This window comes from Bombina bombina, chromosome 3, assembly GCF_027579735.1.
Source record: "Bombina bombina isolate aBomBom1 chromosome 3, aBomBom1.pri, whole genome shotgun sequence".
In the NCBI taxonomy this organism is placed as follows: domain Eukaryota; kingdom Metazoa; phylum Chordata; class Amphibia; order Anura; family Bombinatoridae; genus Bombina; species Bombina bombina.
Genome location: NC_069501.1, coordinates 305,916,390 through 305,942,636, shown reverse-complemented (window position 1 = coordinate 305,942,636; position 26,247 = coordinate 305,916,390). Strand labels below are relative to the sequence as shown.

Below are 26,247 nucleotides of genomic sequence, written 5' to 3'. Positions count from 1 at the left end.
CCTATCCTCTCACTTTCTCTAGTCATCCTGAAAGTGCCATGTTTCTCTTGCACACCACCTCTCTAATGCTTATGCAAGATGCACTAACTTGACCTCACACCTATATTCATTAACATGGATTTGCATCATCCCCCTTGTGTGGCTATAAGAGCTGACACTCTTATAGGAATCAGTGCCTTTCAGTTAAAAGAGCATTTGTGAGGTCAGGTACTAATGTTGGACAAGAAGTTCTGGTTTGCAATCAACATTCCAAATCATCCCAATGGTGTTCAATGCGTTCATGTTAGCAGGGCACTGTTCAGGCCACTCAAGTTCTTTCACTCCAAACCTATCAAACCATGCCTTCATGGACCTTGTTTTGTGCACAGGGGTGCAATAATACTGGAACAGGAAAGGGCCATCACCAAACTGTTGCTACAAAGCACCCAATTGTCTAAAATGTAACCTGTAACATTAACAAGACCCTTCACCTAAACTAAGGGGCATAGCCCAAACCCTGATAAACAGTCCCAGACCATTATCTCTCCTCCGCATAACTTTACAGTAGACACTATGCGTTCTGGTAGGTAGCATTCTACTGGTACCCACCACACTCAGATTCTCCCACCAGACTGCCAGATAGTGATTCACATACTGTTTCAGAGTCCAGTGGTGATGCACTTTACACCACTCAAGCTGACTCTTGGCATTCTGCATAATATTGCACGGCTTGTGTACAGCTGCTCAGCCATGGAAACCCTTTTCATGAAGCTCCCGTTGCACAGTTCTTGTGCTGATGTTGCTTCCAGAGACAGTTTGGAAATCTGTAGTGAGTGATACAATAAGTGATGAGCGATTTTTAGGAGCTAGGTGCTTCAGCACTCGGTGGCCCCGCTCTGTGAGTTTGCGTGGTCTACCACTTTGTGACTGGGCTGTTATTGCTCCTAGATGCTTCCACTAAACAATAACAGCACTTACAGATTTCCTAGGGTAGCAATTTCACAAACTGAGTTGTAGCATCCTATGACATTGCCACATATAAAGTCAATAGGTTCTTCAGTACAACCTTTTCACTGCCATGGAGATTTCATAGCTATGTTCTGAGTTTTATGCACCTGTGTGTAACATTCAGAAAAATATCTATAACTAGTTTAGAGGTTCACTGACAAAGCTATATTAAGACATACAGTACCTTTTCATTTGGCTCTCATTCTGTATATTGTGGATATCATGTACTATTGGAAAAACAAATTCCAGATTCATCTAAATGGCTTGCTTTTGTTAAACGTTATTAACATGCAAACTCTAATAGCAATTGAGCTCTACTAACAATCTTAATGGTCACTTAAAACCAGTAATTAACATTATGTTAACCTACTCTCTGCTATTTGCTGGAGCAATCATCACCTATCTTTTGCATGCCCTTTATCTAACACATTTATGTCATTATGTCTTTTATAAGACTTTGTAATGTTTGATTCAGATTATTTCCTTTTTTCCTAAATGTGAAAGTGGGCAATTATAGCAGCTGTGCCTAACTGCTGGCATGCTTGCTGTCTGTAAGTGTCTGGATCCCAATGAATATGCCAGCTTAATTTCCATTTCCATTACCAACACATTTAGGCAGAGTTCCACAAAGGCCCAAGGACACTTCAGGACTCATGCAGCCCCCAGCAGCAGAGAAAATTGTGAAACAGAAGGGTCTGCAGGTGGAAGCAATTAATAAACCCATTCAGAGACAATGCAAGATTTTCCTGTATTATATGACAATGCCAAAAATATTATTTCAAAACACAGCTATGGTTTTTTTTCTGTATTATATTTGCGTATGCATAAATTACATCTTTGTTACCCAAAAGTATGACTTGCTCAGCTAAATAGCCAATGGTGTTAATGTTTGTATTATGTAACTGAATTATGGTCACCAAGCTAATAATTAAAACAAATATTGGTCATTAATGAAGAATATATTTATTTTGGTGTCAAGTTAAAAAGCTTTACATTATTAACAGTTTCCCAAAAAGAGCAATATCTACATTTCTATGTAAAGTTTTATTGTTTGTTAGAGTTTCATTGATGTTTGTGAAAGGAACATAATAGCAAACAATAAACTTTTCTATTTTTCTGGAGCAGTTTAGCTTTTGGCTATTCACCCCCTGCCCTATCATGGTGCCCATTTCACTTGCATGGGGAGAAACATCATGCTGACCCTCACAGGGGCAGATCTCGCTTAATTCTCCAAAAATGGAGACTGAATCCCAGCAAGTGGTGAGCTGCCTCCGGTAGAAAGTAATGAAGGTCTTTGGAGTGGAGAATCTTACAAAGGATATAAAATGTGACAGGGAGCACTTGACAATCAAATTGCAGTGTTTTTAGCGTAGTTTACTTTCTAGATTTGCATGTGCAAAAAGAGATTTTTTAGTTGGTAAGATGAAACAGCGAGATCTGCAGTTGTATTTAGAAATTAGAATTGTCAGTACATTTCAAACACACAAGGAACACCGAGGTTCAGTCCACTCGCTAAGGGCCCACTAAGTGTCACATATAGAAAATTAAGGAACTCCCCTTTATGAGATTCCCTGAGGGGACTTTTATTACTTATGATGCTTCTTCTAGAATCTTGCCACACCAGAGAGAGTTAGAGAATCGGGTCCTTTAGGTTGCAATACTCATGTTACAGTAAAAAAGTATCAACCTTGTCCTTGGAAGAATATTGTTACTTTAGACTCATTAAGCTGAGTATATTCAATAATATTACATTGTACTGGGAATTGCCAAAGCATGATTCCATGCAAGTGGGCAGAGGTGGGGATCCCTTTGTAGAGGGTGGTCTCTCCCCCCGTTCCTTCTTCTAAATGTTCTTACTCTCTCACCTCTTTGCTCTCGCTCCTTCCTCTCATTTACATAACGTCTGCCTTATGCTGCTGCTCCCTTCTCACAGAGGTATATCCTAGTGGTCCTGAAAATGTAGCCACTCACTCAACTCAACTCTAATCTATGGCACACATATATGTCTACATCATGATGTTTGAGCGTTTGACTATACTCAACTCTTTATATAATTATCTGAATTGTAAAGGCAAGATCTGGACCTGCATCAGGCTGGATATTGAGTGGACTTTATGTTAACAGCGAGTTTGTCTATCGACCTTCTGGTGTTTAATCTTCTTCTAGCTGTACTTGTATTACATTAGTATGCATTTTTTGTTTTGTTTTTTTCCAGTAAAAATTAAAAAAATAAAAATAAAGTAAACTTTGAATTGTTGTTTGCTGTGATAACCAGTCTGAATTCTTTGTCAGGTAGGAGATCGTGTGACTGTGACACCCACCATCCATTTATTGTCATTTCAAAACGATAGACATAATGTAAACAAGGGGTTAATGTATCAATCTGTTATTACTATTATCATTATGATTATCAGTTATATGTAGAGCTCCAACAGATTCCGTAGCTCTATATCTCCAAGCTTCAAACATTTCATAAGGAAATAATTTCAGTTTTTCTAAGGCATTTATCTTGGTCTCATTAAACTCTGTGGAACAAAGATTTGAAGAGTTAAGTCTCTGACAGCATTTCCCTGTCAGCTCTTTTTGTGAGATCAATGCAAGGATAATTAGTGCCCGAAACCATTGGGAATATTTAAAAACAAGAGTTATGTATCAATAATTTCAGGTTACAGACATTCCAAAGTAATGGGGGTGATTTCCCCAAGTATATTTTTTACATTCCGTAAAAAATAACCATACAGGACATGTAGCTGAATGATTATATATAACAACTGTACATGTTTTATTGTATACAGATATGAAAACTAATGACATGATACATGTACATGTTTTATTGTATGACAGATATGAAAACTAAAACTAATGACAGGCCTATTATTTCTTCCTGAATAAATGTGACACAAACTACCCTCGCTAGTAAAAAAGTATGCAGACAATTTAGCATGTAATAGCAATGCTCATACCGTGGCAGTTCTAAAGTGCATTGTGGATGAGTGCAGTTCACCCCCATTTATTATTCTAGTATCCCCAAACCTCAGTGGTACCAGCTGCCCTGAATTTGCAAGGTTTTTATATCCCCTGTGCTCCTTGCACAACAGGGCGAAAAAGGAGGAAGGAGAACACTAGAAGATGAGGGTTAGCATTGTACCCCAACATTCAGGTCAACATTGTGTACCCCAACATGTTTATGTTTAGAGTCACTCCCAGCTGCAACACATCTGATATCTCCAGGAATAACCAACTGAAGGCCAATGGGCCACAAGCAGCCCTCTGCACTAGTTTTGGGGCATACTTTGTGGCTTTGTTGTGGACTCTGGAGGAAAGAACAATAGATATATGGTACCCTGCAACCATACCTGGTTCTGTGACACTAGACATTTTTAGGATATATATATATAGATTTATTGTGGTTTTGGGTTGTGAGAAATTTATATACAGCCCATAAGATTTCCAAAATATTGATCTGCGTTCCCATATGTTAGAAGGTTGTCAATCACTGCACTTTATTACTCAGTGCTCTGGTCATTGCCTGATGAGAACCCCCAAGGGTATTCCCTGGTAGAACTGTATATTTGTGGTTCCATAGCACTAAAGATTATCTGATCTATTACATTGTAGATAACAGTGTTGGTATTGTTACATTCTGACACTGTTTTAAGACCTTTCTATTAACAAACCCTGGTTGGAATAATTTCATAAGAAATTAATATAATTAGTCTAATTTCTGTTCAGATAAAGGGGCATTCGTGTCAAATTTAAGCAAGTAAATATTTTCAAGGCTGTATTTTTGGAAAGTCATTATATTCTACAATCATTATCTTGTATATACTGAAAAGTAATTAAAAAAAGCTGTCATTGTGTAGTGTTGTATAATCTGCATCTCTATAAGATCATAGACTGAAGACTACATAATGTACTTCAAGCCCTTCAGGATATTAAAGACATTTAGCTTTTTATTGAATATTTTGCAAAGATGATAGGCGCCACTTTCAGATTACGGTGGTTATAAATGCATAAGGCATACAGCTCTATCAGCTTAATGGGACAGTGTACGTTATGTGTTCTCAATGATCCATTTTACTTGTTGCAGTGTATGTTTTAGCTTTATTTTGTCATTTGAAATAGCCTTTTTTCCCCCTGCTACAACCCCCACATATACTAATAATTTTAATGATGCTGTAATGGCTACAAAAAGGCTATGTTAATAAAAGGCATCAGAGGCAATTCATCTCCCAGTGTGGTGTGGGAGATAGAGAGAGATCCTGTCCCTTTTTAGAGGGAGTTCCTGTTCCAGCTTCAAATACAATGAACTGGTATCTGCTGTTTGCATGATAATACTGTTCCTTCAAAGGGGCAGTAAAGCACTCAAAGTTAAACTTTCATGTTTTAGACAGGGTATGAGATTTAAAAAATAAATACATTTTTGTTTACTTGATATCCTTTGATGAAGAGTAAACCTAAGTAGGAGCTAAGCAGTGTGCACAACTTTAGCATTCTATGGCAGCAGTGTTTGCAACTATGTACAGTATTATTGTTGCAAACGCTTCTGCTAGAAGGCTAATGATATATGCACACTTCTGTGCTCTCTCTTAGGCTTAGTTCAACAAAGGATACCAAAAAACAAAGCAAATTTGATAAAAGAATTTGTTAAAAGAATCCGTCTAAACCATGAAAGTTTACAATTAACTCTACTGACTCTTTAAGTGTGTGAGTCAATAAATAGAGCAGTTATTTATATTTAGCAAGCCTGTACCCAAGTGGGAATATTTTACTTTTCCATTTAAGGAGAGAAAAAAATGCATTAGTGAACTGTTACGGAGTTTAGTGAAGCTAGAAAAGGATCACATATGTATTTTATATAACAAGAGCATGTCTGACTGCTAATCAGTGATCAGGCATTGATAGAATGACCCAGATGTTGACCCATGTACCTAGATGTTGACTGATTTGGGGGAGAACAATCCATAACTTAAAGTGACTTGTGTTCTCTATAATGCAAACACTGACCTCTGTTGTATAGAAGTTGCAGTATATTAGGGGATATATGTTAGAGTAGATTATTCTGACCTACAGAATGCTTTTAAACTTTATTTTTCTACTCCTCAAACTTTTGTGCATATTAAAGCAAATTGTCACAGCAATTGCATCTCTCCTCTTGGCAGGATTTAAGGACACTGCTGGCTCAGAAAGCGATGGGGGTGACTCTAAGTCAGAAGGGACCAACGGAACAAGTGGAGCAGAAAACCAGCCGAAAAAGTTAAGGGGATTTGGCTTTGGGGATATTTTCAAAGACAAACCAATTAAATTGAGACCAAGGTCAATAGAAATGGAAAATGACATTGTTCCATTAGAAAAGGTAAATTCAAATTCAGTTTTTTTCATTTATGTATTACTTTATTATGTAATACTTGTATATATTTAATATTACATTTTTGTGTTTATACTATTTTATTAGTAATGTTGGTAATTTGCTTTTTGTATAAATTCTACTTGCACACATAATCTGGCATTGTACCTCTTTCCCTTTTTTGACACAATGAACTCTTATTTAAAAAAAATGGAAGTACACAAATTACTCTTATTGGTAATATTTGGCTAAATAGTGTATAAGTAATATTTTTATAACTAATGAGAGGAAACATTATCAACACATAGTTTAATGCTGTGATACATGGTTTCCCAGTACTCTTAATGTTAAATAATGTAAATTCATAACTCACCTATAAGAGTCTAACTATGGGACTGATGATCGGAAACTCGCCAAATTCTTTAAAGGGACACTGAACCCAATTTTTTTCTTTCGTGATTCAGATAGAGAATGCAATTTTAAGCAACTTTCTAATTTACTCCTATTATCAAATTTTCTTCATTCTCTTGGTATGTTTATTTGAAAAGCAAGAATGTAAGTTTAGATGCCGGCCCATTTTTGGTGAACAAACTGGGTTGTCCTTGCTGATTGGACAGCACCAATAAACAAGTGCTGTCCATGGTTCTGAACTAAAATTGTGCTGGCTCCTTAGCTTAGATTCCTTCTTTTTCAAATAAAGAAAGCAAGAGAACGAAGAAAAATTGATAGTAGGAGTACATTAGAAAGTTGCTTAAAATTACATGCTCTATCTGAATCATGAAAAAAAATTACGTTCAGTGTTCCTTTAAGGGGCCTTGCAATACTGAGGTAACTTCTTAGATAATTTCACTGGAGTGTATAGCTTTAGGCCCTATACTTGTTCACCAGTCATTAAACTATAGTTTTAAGTGATTTTATCTTTGTTGTAGCATTAAAGGGACAGTCTACAGCAGAATTTTTTATTGTTTAAAAAGATAGATAATCCCTTTATTACCCATTCCCCAGTTTTGCATAACCAACACAGTTATATTAATATACTTTTTACCTCTGTGATTGCCTTGTATCTAAGGCTCTGCAGACTACCCCCTTATTCAGTTCTTTTGACAGACGTGCATTTTAGCCAATCGGTGCTGACTCCTAGGTAACCACATGGGTGTGAGCACCATCTTATCTATATGGCACACATGAACTAATGCCCTCTAGGCGTGAAAAAAATGTCAAAATGCATTCAGATAAGAGACAGCCTTCAAGGGCTAAGAAATTTGCATATGAGCCTCCTAGAACAAAGCAAAATTGATGATAAAAGTAAATTGAAAAGTTGTTTAAAATTACATGCCATATCTGAATCATGAAAGTTTATTTTTGACTAGACTGTCCCTTTAATAATATTACTGAAATATACAAGTGAAGTGATACATTACTTTTTCTATGAAAGAATGTTTTAAGCCAATTGTAAAATAAAGTGAATACAAAACAACACTGATATTTGAACCCTGTATTTTTGCTCACATAAATAGAAACAATTTACTAAAAAACTATGTTTTAGATTTTGTTAGTAGGTAGTGTTAGGTCCCCAGATAAAGCTTTTGAAGAAACTGTAGCTAGCATTGAGGAGTGTCTTCTAGATGGCAGCCATGACAGGTGCTATACTGTAAGACATATTAAACCTGTCAAATATCTTCATATGTTGACAGCACTGACCTAAAATCTTTACAAGATACTTGATGTAGGCACTGAAACTTGTATTTTAATGACAGAAGCTCTGGTATTCCTGAATTATTCCCATGGAGTCCCATGGTGAGCAGAGGTAGTGTTGGTCAGGGTTTAAAGGGACTTGAAACCCCCCCCCCCCAAAAAAAAAACCAACTAATCAGAGTAAATATATAAGTAATTGTGCAAATTGTGTTTTGACCTTTGTTTGGTGCATGTGAGTGATACACAATTTTTACTTTGTTTTCATGGGACACGCCCTTGCAGATTCAATGTTATAATTATTTTTTAAACATAATTAACACTCTATAAATGATGTTCTGTACACACCTATTATTATATAAGTTTATCACTCCTACATTGTTTTCAAACATACACATCCAGAAATGTTGTACTGGTATCCTGTTCATTCAGAAAATAAGAAAAAAATATTAAATCAATTAACTTTCATGTTAAATTATAGATTTCCAATCTTGGCTGAGTGTGAAAAAAATAAAACACTTATAATATAGTAGTACAGCACAGCACAGCATGATGTTAAACATCTTCTCTTGTGACTAATCTAGAGACAGTTTACTTTTTCCTAAGCTCATGATATTTACATACCCCCAACTGTCCCGATTTTCGCGGGACAGTCACGATTTTTGGGGTCTGTCCCCCTGTCCCGATTTGCCCCAGGCATTTAAAAAAATATATATATATATATTTTTTATTTTTTTTTAAATTCTGTTGGGCCCATTCTCAGAAGCAACTGCCTTTGCTCTGACCGGTTAGATACCTGTTAGATTCCCTGTGGAAAAGGAATGGTGTGTGGGTTAAGCAGGAGTAAGAAGGCTGTATACATTCTAACCACGGGTAATGGTGACCTCTCTAACCTACCTCTGGTAGTGATGATGTCTAACCCCTGGTGATAATACTAGCATGCCTTCAGTTTTATACAATGAGCAGTGCTAATACCAGGGTAACGAACAGTGGCAGCCGCAGACTGCCAGCTAATGTGCTTGCCAACCCCAGGACCCCATACAATGAATTACAGATACCCATATATGATGTAGTGTGTGTGTCTATCTGTATCCATAACTGTGTGTATCTGTATGTATATGTTTATGCTATGTATTTATTATTAAATGTCCAATTAAGATAAAAATATTTCGCAATGTCTTTGCAAAGGCTTATTAAATACATAGCCATACCAGTGGTTTGAGCTTGTGTTTGATTTGCTGCCTGTGTATTAAAATATATGACATTATCTAGAATTGTATTTATATTACTTTGGTCTTATGATTTTTAAGCCCCGCCCACCACATTTCAATTTTTTGCGGGGGGGGGGGTGTCCCCGCAAAAAATTGAAATGTGGTGTATTACAGTAGAAGTAAGGATTTCTATTGATTCTCAAAAACTGCCCAGTGGTTAATTATTTATTAATGATTTAAGATAACAAGATAAAACATTGAATAAAATGTGATTGTAGAACAAAAAAATATAAGAATAGATAACATAAAAATATTTTGTCTTCCTGGTTTTGTTTAAAATTGTGCTTGCCAAAGAGCAAATTATCTAACCTGCAAATCTACAAATAACTAATTTAGGCATTTTGCATTTTCAAAACCTAGCTTACAGAGTTTACTTTTTGGCTTCTCTAGGAAGTGTAACACAAAGCACATTTTTACACTAAGGCAAGATGTGTCTAACCTCTTAGATGCCCATGACAAGGCACCCTCGTCATCATGCACATCTCTCCTGGAGTGCAGATGATGAACACTAGTTTGTCATCCAGGTGTTCCCCCTTCTGATCCAGATCCTGGGGATCCCCACACTGCAAATGGGGAAAGGAGACTGCAGTTCCTTTTCCTATTGATGTCCCTTCCCTTTAGGCCTGGTGATGTAACCAATGGCGCCTGTGGTAACATCACAAGGGGGCAGGCTAACTGCTGAAGCCTGCAGTGAGAGACAGCTAGACAGGCGGCTGGGAGAGTGGGTTTTGGAAGCCCATATCTCAACCCAGGCTACTTACAAGGACAAGTGACCCCTTATTTGAACGAATGGAGGGGTTACCCCTGTAATTTGCAGGTGATTTCTGTAAAAACAAATTTACCTAATGTATTCACTAAATGGGGGATAGTGGTCACAAAGGTACACTTCTCCCCTAAAGAAAACCTAGAACACACATACACCCAATGCCCCTAACATAAAAGAGGAGATTGCCCATAATAATATGAGTGGTCTCATGCCCATTTAAATAGCAGTAGCAATTATAAAGTAGCGAGGCAGCTCTTTTAAAGAGGGGTCACATGTCAGTGGTCATTCGCTGACCACTGTGTTAACAGTGTACTCCTGTCAGAACCATAAGCATATGGAACAATGTCAATGTCAGGGGAGTGGGGTATCCCCTATTTTACAAGATATGAAGAGTCCACGGATTTCATCCTTACTTGTGGGATATTAACCTTCTGCTAACAGGAAGTGGCAAAGAGCACCACAGCAGAGCTGTATATATAGCTCCTCCCTTCCCTCCACCCCCAGTCATTCTCTTTGCCTGTGTTAGTAATAGGAAGAGGTAAAGTGGGGTGTTAGTTTTAGATTCTTCAATCAAGAAGTTTTTTATTTTAAATGGTACCGGTGTGTACTATTTTCCTCAGGGAGGTATGGAATGAAGAAGATTTCTGACCTGAGGTTGATGATCTTAGCAGATGTAACTAAGATCCATGTTGGTTCCCACAGAGCTTCTGAAGGTAGTGCAAGAGAAATCTTCAGTGTGGAGAACGGTGTCATGCTACAAGCAGCATTGAGGTATGTTTAGTCTTTTATTCTGAGGAGACTTGGTATATCAGAGCTGGCTGACATGTTTTCCCTGTAAGGGAAGGGGTAAGCAGTAGACCTGTACACTAAGGGTGTTACTGAAAATCCAATGTTTATTCATAATGCTTTGACATATGGCTTTGACACTGGGAGAGGCAGCTTGACATTTTTATACTTTATTAACAACAAAGGTCAGTAGGGCTGCAATTTTTATTACATGATTAAAAGGGGACCACATGGCTTATTTTCACACCGCTTCCCATGCGGTTATACAGACTGTTAGGACGATGTCCATGATGGGCGGGGCCTATTTCACGCGCTCAGACGCGCAGTTTACTCTGACTGAGAAGGCAGCAAGCATTAGCTCCGGTGGGACCTAAACTTGTGTTCTGTTCACCGGATCGTTGTCGAGCCATTTTGCAGTACCCTGGGGGCAGGTAGACGCCACAGCTGAGCTGTGGCAAGGTGCAGGGGTATTTTTTTCTGTTAAGATATATTTTTTCTGGTTAAAATGTCTCTTTGAGGGTAATTTCACCTTTTCTTATAGGGTGCAATAATTTTTTGGGCCAATTGAATATTTCTATTTAATTGTGTAGCGTTTTTTAACGTTTTAGGCCGTTTGTGAAAAAATTGTGTGCTTTTTATTTCTTAAAGGCGCAGTACACAATTTTCTAAAAGTTGTTTAAATCAATAAATAAGGTGTTTTTTTCAACTATTGTGGTCATTTCTAGTCTGTTCAACATGTCTGACATTGAGGAAACTAATTGTTCTATGTGTTTAGAAGCCATTGTGGAACCACCTCTTACTTTGTGTACCTCTTGTACTGAGAGGGACTTACAATGTAAAAATGTAAAAAGCATATTTTAAATAAAGAAAGTGTACCTAAGGATGATTCTCAATCTGAAGAGAATCAGGATATGCCATCTAATTCTCCCCAAGTGTCACAACCTTTAACGCCCACACAAGCAACGCCAAGTACTTCAAGTGCGTCTAATTCTTTTACTCTGCAGGATTTGGCTGCAGTTATGTCAACTACCCTTACAGAGGTGTTATCTAAGTTACCAGTGTTACAGGGTAAACGCAGTAGGTCAGGTATTAATGTGAATACTGAATCCTCTGATGCCTTATTGGCCATTTCCGATGTACCCTCACAGGGCTCTGAGTTGGGGGTCAAGGAATTGTTGTCTGAGGGAGAACTTTCAGACCCAGGAAGTATGTTACCTCAGACAGATTTGGATTCCATGCCCTTTAAATTTAATCTTGAACACCTCCGCCTTTTACTTCGGGAGGTTTTAGCGACTCTGGATGATTGTGACCCTATTGTAATTCCTCCAGAGAAATTGTGTAAGATGGACAAATATCTAGAGGTACCTACTTACACTGATGTTTTTCCGGTTCCTAAAAGAATTTTGGAAATTATAAAAAAGGAATGGGACAGACCGGGTATACCGTTCTCTCCTCCTCCTAATTTCAAGGAAATGTATCCCATATCAGACACCATTCGGGATGCTTGGAAGTCGGTCCCTAAGGTGGAGGGAGCTATTTCTACCCTGGCTAAGCGTACAACTATATCTATTGAAGACAGTTGTGCTTTCAAAGACCCTATGGATAAGAAGTTAGAGGGTCTTCTAAAGAAATTATTTATTCATCAGGGTTTCCTTTTACAACCAACAGCTTGCATTGTTCCAGTTACTATTGCAGCAGCCTTTTGGTTTGGTGCTCTAGAAGAGTCTCTGAAGGTTGAGACCCCTTTAGAGGACATTTTAGATAGAATTAGGGCTCTCAATCTAGCTAATTCTTTTATTACAGATGCCGCCTTTCAAATTGCTAAGTTGGCAGCGAAAAATGCAGGATTTGCCATTTTAGCGCGTAGACCTTGGAGTTTGAATTTAGTTCTTAGAGTTCTTCAAGGGGTTCCGTTTGAACCCATGCATTTCATTGATATTAAACTATTATCTTGGAAAGTTTTGTTTTTGGTTGCTATTTCTTCTGCTCGTAGAGTTTCTGAGCTTTCAGCATTACATGTGATTCGCCTTATCTTATCTTTCATTCTGATAAGGTGGTTTTGCGTACCAAACCTGGATTCCTCCTAAGGTTGTTTCAAATAATAAAAATAATAATCAGGAAATTGTTGTTCCTTCCTTGTGTCCTAATCCTTATTCTAAGAAGGAGCGTCTGTTACATAACCTGGACGTGGTCCGTGCCTTGAAGTTTTTACTTGCAGGCGACTAAGGATTTCCGTCAATCATCGTCATTATTCATTGTTTATTCTGGAAAGCGTAGGGGTCAGAAAGCTACGGCTACCTCTCTTTCTTTTTGGCTGAAGAGAATCATCCGCCTGGCATATGAGACTGCTGGACAGCAGCCTCCTGATAGAATTACGGCTCATTATACTAGGGCTGTGGCTTCCACATGGGCTTTTAAAAACGATGTTTCTGTTGAACAGATTTGCAAGGCTGCAACTTGGTTGTCTCTTCATACTTTTTCCAAATTTTACAAATTTGATACTTTTGCTTCTTCTGAGGCTGTTTTTGGGAGAAAAGTTCTTCAAGCAGTGGTGCCTTACGTTTAGGTCTCTATCTTGTCCCTCCCGTTTCATCCGTGTCCTGTAGCTTTGGTATTGTATCCCACAAGTAAGGATGAAATCCATGGACTCGTCGTATCTTATAGAAGAAAAGTAAATTTATGCTTACCTGATAAATTAATTTCTTCTACGATACGACGAGTCCACGGCCCTCCCTGTCATTTTTCAGACAGATTTTAATTATATTTTTTGTAACTTCAGTCACCTCTGCACCTTTTAGCTTTTCCTTTCTCTTCCTAAACCTTCGGTCGAATGACTGGGGGTAGAGGGAAGGGAGGAGCTATATATACAGCTCTGCTGTGGTGCTCTTTGCCACTTCCTGTTAGCAGGAGGTTAATATCCCACAAGTAAGTTTGAAATCCGTGGACTCGTCGTATCGTAGAAGAAATTAATTTATCAGGTAAGCATAAATTTACTTTTTGCCCCCACAATACATACATCAATTTTTTTTTTAAAGCAGCAATCCTTGTCTTTCAAATGAGTGCTCCTTTGTCCACCCGCTGCCAGCTGATTGTCACAACAATGACAAAAACCTCTCATCTTTTTAAGAGGTCTTTATTACCCCTTCACCATAACAAGATATTATAATACCCTGCATTTTAAAGAGTAAGGTTTCCTGATTCAAATAAGGGGATTCATGTCCCTATAGCTATGAAGTGATTGTTATAGGATGACTGATAGCCTGGCAGTAACCTCTTGCCTCAATTATTTGTACTATTGATGTTTGTCTGAACTAATAAAACAAATATAAGTATCAATATGGGAAAACTGTGAGAATGTAAAAATGGGTGATATTTTGTGAAATTTTATATAGGATGACTTTTGTTACAACTATTTTATGTTTTGTTTTATTATTATTTTTTAAATATTTTTTGCTATGCTGAGTGATTTTGGACAGGGATAGGAACATGCATAAACCACCCCTCTGGGAATTCAGTATTTTGTGTAATTTTATATTTGTATAATATTTGTATGGTTAGATATTTTATACCCATTCATTTTCTGTATAAATTGCAAACTGGTGAATAGTAACGTAAATAAACTTTCCAATTTACTTCCATTAACAAAATGTGCACAATATTTTTATATTTACACTTTTTGTGTCATCAGCTCCTACTGAGCATGTGCAAGAATTAAAAGCAAACTATCACTTTGTAAATAAAGTTTAAAGGGACACTCAGATTAAATTAAATTTTCATGATTCAGATACAGCATGTAATTTTAAACAACTTTCCAATTTACTTCAATTAAAAAAAAATGTGCACTGTCTTTTATATTTACAATTTTTGTGTCATCTCCTACTGAGCATGTGCAAGAATTCACAGAATATACGTATATGTATTTGTGATTGGCTGATGGCTGTGAAATAGACATAACTTTGAAATTTGTCACAATAAAATCTACTACTAATTTGAAGTTCGGGCTAAGTGTTATTGCATTGTCTTGTTATCATGCATTTGTTGATTATGCAAATATACTGTATTTACTGGTCCTTTAATATGGTGGCATTTTCTCACAATATTATATATATACATGTGTCCTGTATGTTGAAAGAGGCCAAAATTGGTCTACAAGGGTCAAGAATGTCGAATTAGATCTGAAAATCATAGGTAAGCATCATGTGTGAAAAGTGTTTTCTTATGATTTTGAATACTGCATTTGAATTCATTCAGTGCAGTCTTAGATTTTTGTGTGTGGTCTGGATAGAAAACAAATAATTAGAATGGTGACAAATTTAAAATAACCTGGTGACAAATTTAAGATAGCCTGCATAAGACACAGGGCCATTCTAATGTAGATAGGTTAATGAGAAAAAGCCTTGGGTTTGGATTTGGCTAGTAGACAATCCCCTGTAAACATCTGGCCATAAGATAAAAAAAATAGATATAACCCTGTCCTGGCCTCTTATACCATCTTCGTTGTGGGATTCCCTTGCTTGTAAGCATCCGGTGTTGATAATATGGACTTCTTAAAATAACAAAACATATAAACTTCATTTGCACCAGTATTTTTCTTCATTACAATGATGTCTCTGGTAGAAACAGATGTTAAGTCAGACCCAGTTCGGTTCTAATGCATTATATAATTGCACAAGTAGATCACACAGAGTGTACAAACAAATAGATTGCAGTGCTCTAATATCTGGCACCCCTGCACTGCACCCTCTCAGGCTGTCTGATAACAAATTAACTGCTTTGTAAGTGATTGTATGTATGTAAATTTGTTGCATAGTTTGCTTGATTAGTATAGTGAAACAGGCCAACTATAGGAGTTTATCTCTCAATAGCCACCACAGAGCCATATTTGCTGTTTGTACCATAAACGTATCTACAGTGCACAGTACATGCAGTGTATTTTCTAATTAACAAATAATGCTATACAGTATTCTATTGAAATTGTAGAGCCAGTTTTAATGCATTTTGAAATTAACTTGAGATCTTGATTATTTTACAAGCTTATGGTGCTTGGTATATATTTAATAATTCTCTTTGGTTTGATTTATTGAGCTAAAAATTAAAATGCTTTTTAAAAACAAAAATACATGTAAATTCATTATTTGTTTTGCCTTATTTTCCTGTAATTTAGCACTGAACATTGTGCTCCAATCCCTCCAGAGATGCTGAAGTACATACTTAAGTATGCAGCAATTTGCTTTACCTGGCTAATTGCTAAATAATGATTGCTTAGTTAAAGGGACATAATACGCATATGCTAAATCACTTGAAACTGATGCAGTATAACTGTAAAAAGCTGACAGGAAAATATCACCCGAGCATCTCTATGTAAAAAAGGAAGATATTTTACCTCAAAATGAGCTCACCAGAGTAAGTTCTGTCTAAAAAGTTATACTTCTGCTGCTGTCCAACTGCAGGTAAAAAAATAAATAAAAAAAATAAACAAACAGCAGCCAATCAGCATCAACAGTGCTGAGGTCATGAACATTTTTACTGTGATCTCATGAAATTTCATAGGCCACGTTTGGCAAATGCCTCCAGCGAGCCCAGCACTTGTTTGGTGCGTTCGGGGAACGCTTCCAAGGAGGGGCTGGGCATTCGCCAAATGCTGGGGTGACATCAGTCCCAGTGTTTCCAGCATGCTGGTAATGCTGGGACTTTGCTGAGCCAGCGTCCGAGCTTGTAATCTCTCTATGACGTGGCTTGGAAGCATTTTCCTGGCGCCCCCTAAACAGTCACGTCTTCCCATCGCCACGTCATCCCTCAGGGGATTTACTGGCGCTGGTTCTCTGCGTTTGCTGAACGCGGCCATAGTAAACTTCCTTAAACTGAATAGGGAAATAACATGAGTGTGCCTGAGGCTCACTCCCTTGCAGGTCCCAGGACAGACATATTGATTTGCTGCTTAAAGTCCTTTACAATGGGGTGTAAATACTTAGGACATTTTGAGGTAAAATATCTTTCTTGTTCAGGTGATATTTTCTAGTCGGCTTTTTACAGCTATGCTGCATCACTTTCAAGTGTTTCAACATTTGGGTATCATGGCCCTTTAAGTCTACAGACTTTTGTAAATATTGCCACTAATTTCACATAAGACAAAATAAACTTTTCTGTTTGTGTATCCCAGTGTTCCTCTAAACTAAAACTCCAGCAAAGTCTGCTATCAAAATGGTATTTTGAAAATCTATAAAAACATTTACTTTTTTGCAAATCTTTACAATACTTGTACCATGTATGTACAAAAAGTGAATACATGCATTGCTTTTTTATGACTCACACATTCGGCACTCTTCTTGTGAATCAATAACCAAACATGACAAAGTTTTGGGTACAAAAGGCCGCAGCCCACATTTATTAAACAAACAAGTGTTTACAAATAACACAACCACCTAACCAATGTGGTTACAAAAAACTCTGGGGTGCTGTCCATCATCCACCACACGTGCCTTCCACTGGCTGTTGCCAGGCACGCCCCCTTTTCTTAAACTCTCCCCATCGTCCGATGAGGTACCATTACCACATAAAACTCGCCTGATAAGGCCAGCACCCGCCCTTAGCTGCGACTTCCAAATTCTTAAAACAGGGAGGGAGGGAGGGAGGGAGCTTTTCCCGCTTCACAAGGGAACTGATGCTGGCTTCCGCCTCACAACCCTCAATATTTATACTCTCTCCTCCTCCTCAAAATTCTGCCTAGCAACCCACTGCTATTGGCCTGTAGTGTGGTCACATGCCCCTGCTCTCAATTCATTCCTTCCGGGGCTTCTTTGACTCACACATTCGGCACTCTTCTTGTGAATCAATAACCAAACATGACAAAGTTTTGGGTACAAAAGGCCGCAGCCCGCATTTATTAAACAAACAAGTGTTTACAAATAACACAACCACCTAACCAATGTGGTTACAAAAAACTCTGGGGTGCTGTCCATCATCCACCACATGTGCCTTCCACTGGCTGTTGCCAGGCACGCCCCCTTTTCTTAAACTCTCCCCATCGTCCGATGAGGTACCATTACCACATAAAACTCGCCTGATAAGGCCAGCACCCGCCACAGACCGACCTACCGTCGGACACCGCCCAACCGGGCTAAGGCCTTCTGTACCCCTTCTTTTAGGTTAAAATTAAATAAGTGCAACCCCACTTCATTGAGATGCACCCCATCCTTAATAAAAAAGCATCTGCCTGATTCCCCTTCAAATTCAACATGGCGAATGCCAAAACCCCCCAACTGAGCAACAAAACCTGATAGAGTCCTGTTAACCTTTCTTCTGGATAAATCCAGCCTCCTGACATCCCAAGCTGAGCGCCATTCCAACCTTGTCTCAATTTCTGACCACACAATTAACACCTTCGGGAACAAAACCTTCAACCTACGCATGCCACCCTTCAACTGGTCAATCAAATCTTTTTGAGCCATAAACCCTAAGTCATTTCCTCCAGCGTGTAACACCAAAATGTCAGGAGGCTTGTACAGCCTGGCAAACTTACTCACTGTACTCACCACCCCTTCCCATTTGAGACCTCTTACCCCAAACCACTTTACCCCAACCTGTTCCTGAGGAAGACCCAACTGGATTCCCCCTTCCTTTGTTGCTGCAGCTTTTCTCGCCCAGTAAATGAAAGAATGTCCAACTATCCAACACTGAACTGGACCTGTTAAGAAAAACAAAACTATACTATCATGTTAGGACGAACATAACGTTTAAAACACCCCGACTTCCACCTTCCCACCTTTTTCACAACTTCCTCACTCAAACCCAATTCATGCGCCTCAGTTGCCGCGCCTATTCTAAACGAATGGCCTCCAAAGTCTTTTGGGTCCACCCCAGCCACGGACAAAGCCCTTTTAAGTACCGCCCCAAACTGATATTTTGACAATGCTCCTCCATCCTCGTGTCTCAAAAGAGGGCCCTCACCACTAGGCCTGATCCTAAGATAATCCACCAGTGAACCTACCGGGCAACAAACACCCCCGATAGCAAATAACTTGATTAAGCGGCCCATACCCTCCTGATCTGTCTTAGATTTTCTAAGCCAAATGGACACTTCCTCCCTTGATATCACCACATCACTAAACCCGATACCGCCATTGTCCTTTCTATTAGCCCCAACCAATTCCAACACTCTAAAAGCCCCGAAAAAGGCTAAAACAAAAGCCACCCGGAACAAATAATACTCAAACTTAGAATTGCACACCTCCTCCAAAACCCCAACTACCTTTAATAATAAACCAAATACAAGTGGACGTCTTTTGTCCCCCCTAGTTCCACCTCTACAAACACCTCTCACTGCCAATTTTACCCAAAACTCCTTTGTTAAATTGACCCATCCCATCAGCTTAAACAGAAAGGCTAACGCCGCCACCTGACGATTCACCATGGATTTTGACATCTTCGCCTCTTTCCATTCCTGCACCCAATCAACCAAGTACCACACCCAATCCTCTTTTGACAGCCTGATCCCATCCCTGTGCAGTCTACAAAACCACCGTTTCCATACTGGCACGTAAGCTCTTAACGTACTCTGGGCTAAAGCCCCTCTCGCCAATTTCAATCCTTTAAGAAGTCCATCTGCCACAAAGCCCTTGGGCATTCTTCCCCATCCAACTTCGCCTCCGGGGCTGCTTCCCGAAACTTCTGCCACTGCAACCGGGAAAGAGAGTCAGCAATCACATTTTGCTTCCCGGGTACATGCACCGCCCGAAAAAACACATTCCCCCTCAAGCATTCCAGGACAAACACTCGGAGAAGCCGAATCACCGGCCTCGACTTCGCTGTCAACTTATTAATCGCAAATACCACTCCCAGATTGTCAGAGTGGAAAGTCACCTTCCTATCCCTCAGCTCACCATTCCAAACCATCACAGCCACCACCAACGGAAGCAATTCTAGAAACACCAAGTTCTTGGTTAAACCTTGTTCCTTCCATTCCTCAGGCCATGTATCCACGCACCATCTGCCATCAAAATATGCCCCAAAGCCATGTGCTCCTGAAGCATCTGTGTATAGGTGCAACATCTCATCAGATACCGGCCCCTCCTGAATGAGCGACCGCCCATTGAACTCCTCCAGAAAAATCAACCACACTCTTAGATCCTCCTTCAATTCCTTTGAAAGCCGGATCCTGTGGTGTGGTTCCTTCACCCCAACCGTAGCCAATGCCAGGCGCCTTCCAAAAACCCTTCCAACTGGGATCACCCGACAGGCAAAATTAAGCTTGCCCAGTAGCGATTGCACTTCTCGCAACGACACTTTCCCCTTCCCAAGCATCCCAGTTATGACCTTTCTCAGATCTACCACCTTTTCCCAAGGTAACGAGCACTCCATCAAGACTGAGTCAATCTGGATCCCCAGAAAACTCAACTTAGTCACCTGCCCTTCCGTCTTTCCTGGTGCAATCGGAATCCCAAATTGCTCAGCCACTTCAACAAATGTTTTCAACAACATTTCACAAACTCCAGAACCAGCTTCCCCCACAAACAGGTAATCATCCAAATAATGGACCATCGATGACCTGCCCGCCTTTTTCTTCACCACCCATTCCACAAATGTACTAAATTTTTCGAAATATGCACAGGATATGGAGCATCCCATGGGTAAACACAGATCAACGAAAAATTCCCCTTGAAATTGGCAACCCAATAAATGATGACACACCGGATGGACTGGTAAAAGCCGAAAGGCTGCCTCCACATCCACCTTTGCCAACTATGCTCCAATCCCCGCTCTCCTGACCACACTCACAGCCTTATCAAATGAAACGTAACGTACTGCCGTCAAAGACGGGTCAATCCCATCGTTAACAGACGCGCCCTTAGGATGAGACAGGTGGTGAATCATTCTAAATTGTCCCTCCGTCTTCTTTGGGACCACCCCAAGTGGGGACACCCTCAAATTCGGGAATGGAGGGTCCTTGAAGGGGCCCGCCATTCTCCCCAGTGCCACCTCCTTTTCCAACTTAACTTGAACCACCTCTGGGAATTGCTCAGCCGATTTTAAATTCTCAGGAACTCCCGATCCCTTTGAACCCTCGAACGGGATACGAAATCCAGAACTGAAGCCCGTCAGTAACAGCTTCGCATCCCCCGCTCTACCCTTTGTCTTACCGTATTGTCTTAGCCACGGGGGCATCTCTCTAACCTTAACCGGGGTCCGAGCCCGTAGCAGCACCCTCACCTCCTTTTCCATTCCCTTTTCCTTTCCGGAAACATTTTGCCCCAGAGTGCGCACCTCCGCATCCTGAGCACTCGTGCTTGTATTTGCACGCCCCTCCGAACCTACACACCCCTTCATTAAACTGGAAGCAGAGGCCTTTTTTAATTGCCACCGATGTGGCCCCCATGGACGTTCCACTAGCCCCCGTTCCTCCACTCCGAAAGGACTGCCCCCTCAAAGGAGTCATTAACTCCAACCACACCCCCATCTCCCTGTCGTCCCACCGCATCTCTGGTCGTACCGCCAGCCTCTGGCGGAACTGTTCATTGTACCGCCACCAGGCAAGACCCCCATATGTCCTCTGAGCCCCTGATATTTCATCAAAATAGCAAAACATAGTCGAGCTCTGCTCGGGGAATTTCTCCCCGATCACGCTGGCTAATATGCAAAAGGCCCTCGTCCAGTTTGAAAAAGTTTTAGGTAATTTCCTCCACTTTTTCTTTCTCTCCTCCTCTTCCTTTTTGCCCTGTTCCCCTTTTGGATCTTCCTTTATCTCAATAAAGTGGTCCAACGGCAACAATGAAAAGATCTCTACAAACTCTCGTTTCCATATCTTTTCTTTAACCTCTTTACTCAGATGGATCCCAAGTGGTCCCACCGAGCACAAGCAAGGCGTACGCAAGGCTTGATCCGCCACAATTAACACTTCACCGCTTGTAACCGGCACCGACCCTCCTTTATCTACCCCACTCCCCGAAGGGGTTCCAACCACCGGTACACTAACCTCCTTCACTGCCGGTACCCATGCTCTCGCTGCTGTCCCCACATCACCCCCAACTTTCCTTTTGTCTTCTAATTGAGCCACCAGCTCCTTCAGACCTTTCATCACTGTCTCATACACTCCCCCCGACTCTTCTTTTTCTTTCCCCCCCTGCAGGGAACCCGCCGTCTCACCTGGCGGCCTTGACACAGGCTCCTGCACCACTATTGTATCCTCTCTTCTCCTTTCCGCCCTGTCACCTGCAGATCTTCTCCCCCTATCATCAATGTTATAAGACATAGAGATTTCCCTCCTACGTGTATGTTCTCGATCTCTATCCCGCCTGCCCCATGTGGGGGACGTATGCCTTTCCCGCTCCCTGTAGTCTATCCTTGGCGTCCGAGATCTCTCCCTCCGCCGTGCCCCTCTGCTCCTGCTCCTGTCCCTTCTGCTCTGTCCACCTGAACCTCCTCCTGATCTCTGTGGAGAATGATTAACATGATGTCTCTGCCTCCTAGTGTCTTCCTTCTCTCTTCCCCTGCCCCTCTCTCGTTCTTCCCTCATTCCCCCAATTTGTCCCTCACTCTGAGTTACTTTTCCCCCCCCAGGCACCAGAGAATTGAGCAGCTGCATTAAAGTAGCCATCTCTCCTACCTGTGCCGAACTCTCCGGTTCCGTCTGCTGTCCCAATTGCAATTCTTCACCAGCGAAGTCACTGTAAGATTCATTCATCCACAGGACGTCCTCCTCCAGCTCCTGCAATGAAGACTGCACTGCAGGCAACCCCGGCCTTTCCACCGGGACGCCGTCAGACTCCTCCGGTTCTGAAACACAATCATTAACTTCCAAATTATTCCTTTTCTCAGTCCTTTTACCCCCACTCCTGTTCTCCCTGCCCCTCTCTGTCTCTGTACCCCTATTCTCCCCATCCCCCCTACCCCCTGTAACCCTATCCCTTTCCCTTATATCCTGTACCAAAACCTCAACGGCCTCTCCAATCCCACTTGATATTCCCCCTGCACTATGCCTGCCAGCCCTGTTCGCCTCAGCTCCCCTTTTTCCACCTACCTCTTTTCCCTTTTTTCCTCTCCCCTTAGCTTGCCCCTTCCCAATACCTCCTCTTCCCCTGCCCAAACAACGTCCACTATTCTCCCTTATGTTCCCTCCAATTCCTCCGCTGCCACTCGCAGCACCTACAGTTTCCTTATCCCTCCCCTCACTGCTCCCTAAGTTTACACCTGTTCCTCCAACACCCCTACCGCTTCTCTCATTCCCACTCATCCCCTCCCCCCCTCTCCTTCTATTCACACTAGCCCCCTCAAAGACCGAGCCACCCCCCCCCTCTCAGCCCCCTGTTTACTTATACCGCTCCTGGCGACTGCCACCGCACCCTCCCTGCTCCCCGAACAAACCTCATGCGTCACCATTACTCCCCCCTCCCCGCTGCCTACGCTCGTCCCCAGCAACCTAGGCCTCAGTGTTCCCCTCCTACTCTCTGCTGACACTGGAGAGGTGCGCAGCTCCTCCATAGCCCTTCTCTTGCCTCCCGACTTTCCGCTACCTCCACCTCTGGCAGTATCAGGCCTCCCTTGACCCAAAGCTCCCCTCCTGTCATCCGGACTAAGCCGCACCGGCGGCTTCGTCCGCCTCACCGGCCGACCGCACCGCTCTTGACCTGATGTTCCTGCTGGCTCGACTGTCGACGACCCTGCACCGGAACCGCTGTCCTCTGAAAAGAGCCTCTGCTGGAGCCAGGTAACACCCTTTTCCGCTACCAAGGTCCTTACCTGTTCCAGCAAAAGGCTCACGCTCTCCATTCTGCCTGTCAGCTTTTCCCACTTCACAAGGGAACTGATGCTGGCTTCCGCCTCACAACCCTCAATATTTATACTCGCTCCTCCTCCTCAAAATTCTGCCTAGCAACCCACTGCTATTGGCCTGTAGTGTGGTCACATGCCCCTGCTCTCAATTCATTCCTTCCGGGGCTTCTTCTACCACAGTAACTAATGTTAGCACTTTATAATAAGTTAGGGAACAGCAATGAATGAACATAATATGCAATATGGTTCATGTATAAATTACAAGCTTGAATTTATAGTATAACAGAAACATCACTTTTTTGCATTGTTGTTATAACCTCAAAGAACAAGAAATACAGACAAATTCTGAAGAGACTGAACTCATCCACTGCAGGAGTTACAATAATGTCTTCAGCTTTTTCGTTTTCCTTTTAATTTGTTCTGCTTCTGGAAATTATATTGGGCTGTTTTTTAATCAAATTATGCCATTAATGATTGAATTAAGAGGGAAATAACGTCAGCCTGTCAAATTGGCTGCCTACACATCTGTATTTTAAGGAGCACGTCAGAAAGCAAAAAGATTAATTCCTGTACAGAATCCCACTATAATATCTGAATACTGACTAAAATCATATTTTATAGCACAGGATACTTTTCTTTAAAAAAAATAATATATGACTTCCATTTTGACATTTCTTCCTAAAAAAAAAGTGATGGGAAATCAAAATAAGCTTTGTGGCACATGTATTTTTTTTATAATTAGAACTTAGGATATTTTCAGGAGAAAAAAAACATATGCAGTGCATTAGAATTATAATGATTGTTATGCTAGAGTGATATTGTTTAGGACTGCTAATGTGCATATAAATGAGTTAAAAGGACATTAACCTTTTCACTACCTGGACTTCAGAGAAAAACTTGCCCAAAATACCGGAGAATCTTTAGCATTTTTGCTATCACTCCATTTGAACAGAAATAAAGCCTTTTTTTTATTTACTTGTCAAAGCAATATATTTTTTAAGTAGACAACCCAAGGTATTGACCTAGACCAATTTTGGTATATTTCATGCCACCATTTTACCGCCAAATGCGATCAAATAACATTTATTTTTTCACAAACTGCTATTCTCACTATAATTATTTACATACTGCTTGTGCAATAATGGCACAAATGGTTGTAAAAGTTTCTCTGGGATCCCCTTTGTTCAGAAATAGCAGACATATATGGCTTTGCCATTGCTTTTGGGTAATTAGAAGGCCGCCAATTGCAGCTGTTCACCAAACTTCTAGTATTCCCAGCAGTGAAGGGGTTAATTAGGTAGCTCAAAAGTTTAATTTTAGCTTTAGTGTAGTGATAACCCTCCCACCTGACACTTCCCAACCGCTGATCCCTCCCAGACAGCTCTCGTCCCTCCCACAACCCCCACTGGTCACCCCAATCTTAGTTACTGGCAGTCTGCCAGTATAAAAATATAAGGGGCTTTTTTTTTTTTTATTCTTTTTTATTGAAGAAGCATAGGTACTGATAAACACATGTATACATACGAAGAATAGAGCCATCAAAATGTTACAATCAAGATTCTGAAACAGACGTTATGTTTTAAATGTCCATATGTTAGCAAGTGTATAGCAAATAAAGAATAAAGAATTGTTGTAGCAGAGGTTATTTATGAGTATACATGGTCTAGATTTAAAGGGACACTGTATCCAAATTTTATCTTCTGTGATTCAGATAGAGCATGCAATTTTAATCAACTTTCAAATGTACTCCTATTATCAAATTTTCTTCATTCTCTTGGTATGTTTATTTGAAAAGCAAGAATTTAAGATTAGATGCCGGCCCATTTTTGTTGAACAACCTGGGTTGTCCTTGCTGATTGGGCAGCACCAATAAACAATTGCTGTCCATGGTTCTGAACCACACATTTGCTGGCCCTCAGCTTAGATGCCTTCTTTTTAAAATAAAGATATCAAGAGAACGACGAAAAATTGATAATAGAAGTAAATTAGAAAGTTGCTTAAAATTGCATGCTCTATCTGAATCACAAAAGAAAAAATTTGAGTACAGTGTCCCTTTAAGCCGTTAATACTATGCAAAAGAAGTCCAAATATTGAGAGAGACACGAGGGCCTATAGAGGTATCATTGTGTGCGGCACCTATGCCTCTAATTTTTTAAAATTAAACAAAACTAAACTAAACAAAACACTAAACTATACAAAAACAAAACAACCAAATGCGAACAAGCTAATATCACATTATTACTTGCAATGGCTATCTAGTGAATGTTTAAATTCCTATGATATAAATAAATGATTGTAATTCAGCTAACACCTGTATCTAAACTTAAAGATTCAATAAAAGTTTAACCAAAAGGGGTAATAAGGTACAGAAACAAAACATGATAGATATAGGGATATGTAGAATTGACTCTGAACCCAGTATACTGAGCTGAGTTGCGGTGCTAACACTTTCTGTAAGGTTTTAAGTATGTGGATGGACTTGTAGAAGTATATTTATTTTAAGCCTGGAAGTAGTAAGCTTAGTTGGATCCATGGTAAAGCAGTCGCGATGCAATCTTTTATAGGTGCGACACCTGAACTGTTTCTGCTAATTGATTTCCATAAGTTAAAAAACAAACATATACGGCTAGATT

At 40.3% G+C, this 26,247-nt stretch overlaps 1 protein-coding gene across 2 annotated transcripts in view; it reads left to right on the top strand.

Moving 5' to 3' along the window:
* Window positions 1-26,247, top strand: part of SH3KBP1 (SH3 domain containing kinase binding protein 1) — a 950,191-nt gene that overhangs the window by 578,009 nt on the left and 345,935 nt on the right. For both annotated transcript variants that reach the window (XM_053706396.1, XM_053706397.1), the window contains one exon: window positions 6,150-6,343. In XM_053706396.1, coding sequence (XP_053562371.1) covers window positions 6,150-6,343 — 194 coding nt within the window. The remainder of the gene's footprint in view (window positions 1-6,149; window positions 6,344-26,247) is intronic.